Source organism: Nicotiana sylvestris, chromosome 7, assembly GCF_000393655.2.
Source record: "Nicotiana sylvestris chromosome 7, ASM39365v2, whole genome shotgun sequence".
Classification (NCBI taxonomy): Eukaryota; Viridiplantae; Streptophyta; class Magnoliopsida; order Solanales; family Solanaceae; genus Nicotiana; species Nicotiana sylvestris.
The window spans coordinates 69304361-69314122 of NC_091063.1; the positions used below are offsets into that span (position 1 = coordinate 69304361).

The following is a 9762-nucleotide window of genomic DNA, read 5'->3' on the forward strand; positions in this document are numbered from 1 at the left end:
AAATATTAATAATTTACGAAACAAACACACAAAATTATGAAAAAAATTAAATTGACGCACATGAATTTAGGATACCTTGGTGCTACTGGGCCTCAAATATCGAACGTAGAACCCATAAATATATACGCTGCCAATTAAAAGTTAGAAGGAAAAAAAAAATGGCAGCCAGGGATCGTATTCGTAAGAGTGAAAAACATTTATTGGAGGAAACGTCTCATATACCAAAAAAGCTTTAAACAAAATTGGTATTTGATTTAACGACTACCAGTTTTAGGTTAGTATGAAAAGGGAAAAAATTCAATTATTTTTTCATTCCACCATTCTATGTTCGGACCCCTTGATAGTTCTAAAACAGTAAAAAGAATAGGAAAGTGAAGTGAAAAAAATTGGGTGTGGATAAATGTTAACAAGCAGATTTAATAAAATAATCCTTTTATCTTATTTTATATAATTTTATTATTACTATTCGAGTACTTAAACTATTCTATTATTTGTTTTAAAAAAGATTTATTTCTCGTAAGAACAAAATTAATAAAAATTGTATATAATTCATTTAATTTAAAAATTCATGTTTAAGTTCAAAGTAAAAAATAAATATTTAATACTTCAAAATCCACATGACGTACAAATAGCACGGATTTTTAACAAGGCTATGGTATTTATGGTGGACCTACTTCCACTAATTCACGCGTGTGAACTAGCCATATATTTACACCAGCGCCCCAGTTCGCACGGGAACACAAAGTAGGAATGAAAAAAAAAGAGAAGACAAGTTAAAGCAAATAAATAAATAAAAAGCAAATAAATAAGTCAAAATCAAAGAGAGACAGGTGCGATTCCTCCTCATTTCTCATCCAGTTGCATTTCCTCGTTGGGTCATATATTGATTTTTACGCGTCGGAGAGAGAGAGAGAGAGAGAGAGGAATCAGATCAGCAAGTTTCATTTTTTCCGATATCTTCTCTCTCCGTCGGCCAATTCCATTTCCGTTAAAACCTTTTGCCCGTCGCCACCATGAACGAGAAGGCTAATGTTACAAAAGAGCTTAATGCTAAGCACAGAAAGGTATATATACTTCCGATTCATGATTTTTCCCCAAATTTCTTTTTTTCTCGTTTGATCTAAGTTAGTTTTGATCTAAGTTAGATTTGATAAAGTCTGACTCTTGGTTAGTTTTTGTGGATATATTTTATTGGCTCTTATCAATTTATATTTGAGATTTGGGGCTTAGTGGATCATTTTTCCCCTTTCCTTAAAATTGGACTCATATTGCTAATTTTATTCGTATATGATAGTTTGAGCACTGAAATGATGATCTGGTTCAAAGCAACTGGCTTGAAATTTGAATTTTGGTTTCCTAATAGAAAAGGAAAAATAGACAGCTTTCCCGGATACTCATCATTTTTTATTTGTTTTAAATAATTTGAGGACATTAGGTGAAATTTGTTCATATTACCAAGACACTATCGACATATTATTCCTTTCTTAGCTTGTTCAGTTGATTCGAATACGAATATAGCTGGTATTGAGAACCTAAAGTCAAAGCCTTTGAACATTTGACCATTCTGCCGTCAACTTTCTTCTTAGTGATATTGCTAGCTAGAAATGTTTACAGAAGTGTGAATAGAAATTATATGTGAAGCATTGAGATGATCTATTGTTGAATATAGATCTCCAGAGCTTTACCCATGGAGAGATACAGGAAAGATAGTTTCTTCATAATTAAGAAGCAGTGTGAAACCAGTTTAATCCAATGTCTCTATGAGAATTTCCTCTTCCCGATTTTGGAAGTCCTGACTGCCAAAGCTATACTAGCATCTGAGTTGAAGGCATTAAGTCCTGATTTAGAATTCTTAATCACCAAAGCTGTGCACATGTCATGTAAGTATTAATACTGCGAGAAAAGAAAAAGGAAACTGTGGTATCTGTTCTTCTTCCTCTACTCTTAGCCCCTCACTTATTTTCCTTGGAGGTAGAAAGATAAAATTTTCTTTAATCAAAGCAAATAACATGATTAACCACAGGAAGACCATAAGGAAGCATGATTATCATTATGTAGTTTTTGGTTCTATAATGAACTTCCCCTTCACAGTTTATTTCCTGGTCGGTTTATTTCGATTCATGTGTGCATTATATAATGAATTTACCCTTCACAGTTTATTTCCGATTCATGTGTGGATTATATAATGATTTTTCCCTTCACATTTGATTTTCTGGTGGGTTTATTTTCGATTAATGTGTGTGTTCACATCAAGTTAACTCATCGCTGGGCTTTTTGGCAGATACTAGAAGGACTTCTTAAATTGCCCGAGAACAGGGAATGTGCAGATTGCAAAGCCAAGTACGTATTAGGATGTATCTCAAATGTGGCAAAGTGAAGCTCGGATGTGCTTGTTAATAGATCATTGAATTGAACAGAATTGATTTTAATAAACTCTTTGGAGTCCTTATGTTGACCGTACTTTACTTTTGTACCAATGCAGGGGTCCTAGATGGGCAAGCGTGAACCTGGGGATATTTATTTGCATGCAATGCTCTGGGATCCACAGAAGTCTGGGGGTGCACATATCGAAGGTGATATATTCCTCATCATGACCAAAATGTCCCACATATTCTAAAAGTCTGAAATGATGTGAGCATTTGCATGTGTTTCAGCTATAAGTGTTGTCCCAATTGAGAAATTGCGAACAATAAAGGTCATGGTCAACTTTAGATTCCTTGTTGTTGCTGCTGTTTCCCATAGTATTGTTGCTTAATATTCTTGATTGAGATAAAATTCTTTGAATGACTAACTACGACTGAAACTTAAAACTCATTCCTTTTTCAGCTGCGGCCACCCCTACTTAACATATGTTGATTTTTGATCACGAGGATGGAGATCATTTCACATCTATTAATTCATAATTTGTATGACTCTACTGCTGATATTCAATCTAATCTAACTTCCTCTGTTATTGCACTGTCTTCTGATTTAGAGGGATAGTCATGTACTTTGTTTGGAAAATCACTCTACATTTCCTCATCTTCTCTGTGTTTTATGATGAGAATCCAGGAAATAATTTCTAACATCTTAATGTCATGAAGACATGTCGGCTGAATGGAGTCATTTAACTAATACCCACAATCCCTGAAATGAGTAAATGCAATGAATATTGTCTTTGGAACTTGTTTGCTGCTTTCGTCCGGCAAAAGAGTTTGCTGAAAAATGCTAGTAATTATTAGGCAAAAGTCCACGAAACAATAATTTTATGCATAATAATCACAATAACCATTGTGCACTTTTTGTTAATGTGTGGTTGTGAAGTATCTGCGAACTTGGAACATGTGATCAGATTTCTCTCAAGTCTCATTCTTCAACTTTTTCTGGAGCTCTTTTTTCCCCAACAATCCTTGTATTTTAAATGGCTCATTGTGGTTTCAGTCTAGATTTTGTACATTTGAGGAATTGCCTCATTTTTCGTCAAACCCATGGGTTTCATTTTTCTATAGAAGATTAGGTGTCTCTTGTAGTCTGGTTTGATAACTATATGCATAATAATCACAATAATCCTTGTGCACTTTTTTTTAATACACTGTTGTAAAGCATCTATCAATTGGAACATGTGATAAGAAAAACTGTATTTTTAAATGGCTTATTGTAGTTTGAGTCTAGTTTTATACATTTGAGGAATAACCTCTTATTTTTAGTCAAACCCATGAGGTTCTTGTTTCTATAGAAGATTGGGTGTCTTTCCCAGAGCACATACTTTTTCTTTTGTAGGTTCTCTACTTTTTGGTATGTTGCCTGTATGCGGGATATAATTCCACATCTCTTCTTATAAAAATAAAAAATAAAAATTCCACATCTTACATATTGAATAAAAATATTCACTTTATGAAAAACAACTCATTGTGCTCTGAATGATTATTGGCGACAACGACTGTGCCTAAGTCCCAAACAAGTTAGGGTAGGCTATATGAATCCTCTCTGACCTTCTAGTCTGTAAGAATGTTACTTCAATTTTTTTGTTGTATTCTCTGATGTCTCTGAAATTACAGGTCAGATCAGCTACTCTAGACACATGGCTTCCTGAACAAGTTGCATTTATTCAATGTAAGATATCTGTTTCCTATAATTATCAAAGTTTAGATTTTGACTTGATAGAGAAATGTTTTAATTTTAGATAACCGTTTTTTTTCTTCCTCTACTTTTTATCTCTTGGTTTCATATAGCAATGGGAAATGAGAGGTCTAATAGTTATTGGGAAGCAGAGCTGCCTCCAAATTATGATAGAGTTGGTATTGAGAATTTCATCCGAGCAAAGTACGTACTTACTTAGTCTCTCCTAACAATTTATACCTTCATGTGGTCTTCTTCCCTCAATCTATTATTTTGTACTTATCCATGGCATCTCCTGTGTTTTGTTAAGATATGAAGATAAGAGGTGGGTCCCTAAGGATGGGATACAAAAACCACCTTCCAGGGTTCAAGAAGAGAGGGCTTCAGTGCAATGGCAACAAAACAGTGATAGAAGTGGGCGTGGACATGCGACTAACTCAGGGGTTGCATCTGATGAGAGGAAGAACGTTCAAGCCCCGAACACAAAGCAAGATATACCTGCTGCTAGAGTCAGTATACCACTGCCTCCTAGAGGGCCAGAGCATGTATGTTAAACTTTATATTCATCAAATTGGCTTTCTCCACATTTTTTTACCTTTCAGGTGTAATGTTTTTGTCTCATTGTTGTCTCATGTCTTTTTTTGATTGAAATCCTCTTCATTTGCTGGTATATCTACTGGACTTGCCTTAGGTATATGAGCTGATTGGATCTTAGCCGTTAGGGTTTGGTTGCAGTTATTATTGGTGTTGAGTATTGATTCTTTACCCGTATTGTTGAATTAAGCAGCTCTTACTCATACTGCTTTTGAGTTACGAGATACTTGCATCTTAATTTTTTAGGTTAGGTATGTGGTGTATCCATATCCCCTCGTTAGTCCTTGTGTATAACTGCTCCTAACTGCTGTTTGTTATTTCTTACTACTTGTTAGTCTTTCTGGATTAGAATCAACACTTTATCATAGTTTTGACTACTTGCAGGTAAGTTCGAGTCAGGTTGCTTACCAGACAAATCAGAAAGCAGAGCCTGTTGTAGTCGCTGAATCTATAAAGCAGGTTGCAGAAGCTACGAATCCTCCTAAAGTTGATTATGCTACTGATCTTTTTGACATGCTTTCTATGGATTCTCCAAGTGACAATGGCTCGGAAGCAGCTTCTACCGATGATAACTCATGGGCAGGTTTCCAGTGTATGTTAAGCCTCAGTTTTGTTTGAAACGTATTTCTTTTTCTTCCCCTTCCCCCCCCCCCCCCTTTTTTTTTACAATTAACATTTAGAGAGTGCAGTCGTCTTTCTTCCATTAGCTTAGAGAGAGGTTATGAAATGAGTTTGAGAAATCAACAGCGTGCATTTTTTCTTGGGATTTGAATTGAAGCTGTAATACTCCTCTTGTAGCTCATTTTCTCCTATAAAGAAAGTTGTGAACTTTGCAGCTGCTCAAGAAGCAACAAAAGCAGAAAAAACGGGGGCTACAAAAACTGATGATCAGAAGTCTCAATCTGCTTCTGCTTCTGGAATTGAAGATTTATTCCAGGATTTACCATCAATTCTGCCTTCTGCCTCATCCGGGAAGCCGCAGAAAGATGTAAAAAATGATATAATGAGCCTTTTTGACAAGGTACAATACTGCTACAAGAAGTTGAAGTTTTTGGTCATGTTTAACATTTCTGCTTTTATCTAAAAATGATGTTGGCCTTTACAGTCCAATATGGTGTCACCTTTTGCTATGCATCAACAACAGCTCGCCATGCTGGCACAACAACAGTCTTTACTAATGGCTGCGGCTGCTGCTGGTGGCGCTGTAAAAATTCCTGTGAATGCACAGCAAGGCCCTAACGGCGCCAATATGGTAAATCAAAATTGGCCAAATTTAGGCTATCAGTTCCCTGGTGTGATGATGCCAGCAGCTGGTAAGACTGAGCCGGAGAAATATATGCAGGTAGAACACGAGTATTATTTATCAAGGGAAGAGAAAAATTACACATGGATATCAAATTTTGCATTGACCTTTTGTCTTTAAGACTCTGCTCAAAGCTGTTTATTTTGCTTCTAAACTAGGTAGGCAATATGGGACCGACACATGTAGTTGGGAACGCTGTGCCACTTTCAACATCCAGGTATTAACCTCTGACCTGTTGTTGGTTAATGTAGACTGTTGCGACTGCTGCGACTGCTGCATTGTCCTTAGAGGGCCTGTTGTTAAGACCTTATATTGAACAACTTAACGCAATGCATCATATCCTGCTGATTTATGGCCGTTTAAATCTCTTGAATGATATCCCGTAACCCACAATTTGCTAGATCCCAGCTGCTTTTTCCATTTGATCTCTGTTACTCGGACTCTTCAAAAATATTGTTGGGTGCGTGTCGGATCCTCCAAATTTAGTGCATTTTTGGAGGATCCGACACGGTGCGGCAGCACTTTTGGAGAGTCCGAGCAACATAACATTTGATTGCAAGGCTCTCTCCTTTTATTCCTCTGGCTAATAGTGGATTGTGGATAGACCCCATCGGATAGTATTATTTGATCCTAGAGTTTTGAGACACTAATTCACTTAACCTTTTTCCCTCAAAAGGAAACAGTTGAACGTGAACTTAGTTTCTGACTTTTGATCCATTCATAGTTGGTTTAAGTATACAATAGAAGACTCTCTCGCAATAAAAAGTAAAACAGATTAAGTGATGATCAAGTAGAAGAGGGCAATCGCATAATCCATGGAGCCTTATTGCCCTTTTCCTTTCTAATCCCTTCTTGCTCTTGCACGCAGACAACCCCCCCCTTCTGGTAAATCTAATATGACGCACCTGATTCATTTGATTATATTTATGGCGGCTAGGTTTCTATTTTTGTTGTCATCACTTTCTTTTTCTTCAGTATTTTCATCTTAGCTTTTTTACTCTTGTATTTTTTAAACCTGTTTTGAAAACGTTTTTCTTGAGCCCAAGGTCTATCTAAAACAGCCTTTCTACATCGCACAAGGCCCCACCCTCACTTGTGTGGGATCACACTGAGTATGTTATTGTTGTATGGCAGCTAAGTTTCTTGCTATTTTTAGATCACTCTACTGGCTGTGCCTTGTTGTCTTATATTCTTCTACTAGTAGAAAAATATATTAACTTTAGTCAAACATGGCTAATTTTGTGCGACCATTTGAAGAGACAAGGTCGCATCATCTTCCCCACAGTTCTTTTTCCTTTTGACAGAAACTGGAGTGATTTTGATTTCTAGATCTGAATGTTTGCAGTTGTTTGGGGATTTTCACAGCTACATCTGCTGATCTGATTTTGGAAGCTATGTCTATATTGGATTATCAGTTGCTTTTGATGGCTTGCATTTTTATTTTATTTTTGGATTAGGACGGATTTATTCATATGACCTGATTTTGATAGCCAATTTACATTGACGAGCTCAGCTGCCAATCATCTTTTACATTTTGATTTAGTTTAATACTGATGTTGGGTAAGGAACCTTGGGAAATAAATTTTTGATAGTTGTATCATTTATTGTGCTTAGCAGGAACAAATTTTGGGTGCTTGTTTAATTTTTCATTTTGTATTTTATGATGGAGATGTAATTGATAGTTATCTTTTTATTTTGCAGCTTCTACTCGATGGGACAAAATTCTTCCAGCAACGGTATTTTGCCGTCTGGACCTAGCATGCAGGCAGCTACTCCTATTTCATCAAGTTCTACGCAGTCGACAAAAGAATACGACTTTTCCTCTTTGACGCAGGGGATGTTCTCAAAACGCTGAAAACTCTACACGAGAAAGGAAGCATACTAGTTGTTAGTATACAAATTGTTTTTTCCACAGGGAAATTAGCTTTTGTTGTTCTACTCCTGCTTTGGAGATTGTAAACTAATGTAGAGGGAGCAATATTGAGTTTTCAGGTTATGGCTTGATTTGTATTTTTGTATCTGGAAAAAAATAAGCGCTCAAGATTGGATGGAATTCGATTCTTTTCCTCCCTTAACCTCATATTCATGCATTTACTGTTCTGGGTGATGTTCCCCTATAATCTCCCTTAATCTAAAGAAATGCTATTTTCCGTTTTAGCTTCCCTTGCAATTACTATAAGTTTGGTTGCTCCTTGGGCGAGATTAAAAGATATTATAGCTTTCCATCTAGTTGCTAAACACAGCAGCCCACCTGGGTAAAGTTGAACATACTTCTTTTAGGATTAGTTACCTTTTATAGCAAAGGTTGATACCTTATTTATTTCAAAAAATAGATGTCCTTTTAAAAAATTATATTTCATAACTACCTTTTGATTTTATAGCTAAATATCTATTTATGGTCACCTTCTACTCTTAAGTCATAAAATACGCATTGTATTATTTCTCTTTCTTTCAGATTTTTCTCCACCATCTCTCTCTCTCAACTCCAGTATTTCTCCATGAATGCAACCACAATTCTCCCAAATACAGATCGAAACGGGAATGAGAGAGAAAAATTGAGGGAAGCATTGTAATGCCAGAAAATTTTCATTGTATTCATTGTCTTTTTTTTCATTGTATTTCAATGTATCTCGCTGTATTCCATGTATTTCATTGTATTCACTGTCTCGTTGTATTCCATGAATGTATTCATATATTTTTTTAATTAATATAATTTATGTATTCAGATGTATATATGTATTCAAATTGCTCTGTTTTTGTTGTATTTATCGACTGAGAAAAATATTCAACATATTTTCTCTGAAGATTGCTATGTTTTTGGGGTATTTTTCGGCTGAGAATCTTTTTTATAACTGGTATACAAAATTTTGTGTGTTATAATTGAGTTTGTTGAGTTATATTAGGAGTTTATTATGTTAATTGATTCACTTTCCATTTAAAAACTGCTGAATAGACCATGAATTGCGCTATTTACGTTACTGTATTCACAAATACATATCGTGAATATAGCCGAATACAATAATCTGTCTAGCTGTAATCCCCTGTTTCACACCGTAAATACAGTCGAATACAAAAATCTGTCTAGCTGTAATCCCCTGTTTCACGGCTAGAAATGCTACTGTATTCATGAATACATTAGCTTAAATACATCGAATATACTCTAAAAAAACTGAAAACATAGCTATAGAAAGTAATATAATAAATGATAGCTACAACTAGCTAATAACCACTAAAATATAGTGATTTCTGAAAGTTTCTCTTTCTTTTAAGTACTGCAAAGGTTAATGAATTTTTGAAGTATTTACTTATTCTATAAAGAAATTTGCACCGCCAAGCTGTTTTAAAATTAATGACAGGTAACTGTTTAAATAAGGAATTTTTACCTAGCTATATTATAATAGAAACCTATTTACTATATTTATTTAGGTTCCTTATTAATTACTTTATATACATATATTTACTAGTTTTATACAAAATCATAAAAAGGAGGAAATGAAACATACATTAAATATTGTGTATCAGTTACACATAATCCCCTACATTTAAGATACTCTTCTTTTTTCCATGGAAAACTATATTTGTCTTTGTCCTTACCCAAAATCATCACCTCTCTTTATACTTACCCAAAATCATCACCGTAAGAAACACACTACACCCCAAAATCATCACCTCTCTTTGTCCACAGTAAAAAAACCCATTGATACCCATAATCTTTCTACCAGGGCTGAGTAGAGGACTTGGTTGGTTTCAGGCTCTTAATTAAAAGA

The 9762-nt window shown here is 35.2% G+C and overlaps 1 protein-coding gene across 1 annotated transcript; it reads left to right on the top strand.

Annotated features, from left to right (window-relative positions):
- Positions 1-803: 803 nt before the first annotated feature.
- Positions 804-8095, top strand: LOC104211011 (ADP-ribosylation factor GTPase-activating protein AGD5). The gene is made up of 11 exons (XM_009760004.2): positions 804-1064; positions 2282-2340; positions 2483-2573; positions 4038-4092; positions 4212-4302; positions 4409-4643; positions 5077-5284; positions 5529-5713; positions 5798-6034; positions 6154-6212; positions 7697-8095. The coding sequence occupies exons 1-11, from the start codon at positions 1014-1016 to the stop codon at positions 7848-7850; spliced, it is 1425 nt and encodes a 474-aa protein (XP_009758306.1). The 5' UTR covers positions 804-1013; the 3' UTR covers positions 7851-8095.
- The last annotated feature ends 1667 nt before the right edge of the window (positions 8096-9762 follow it).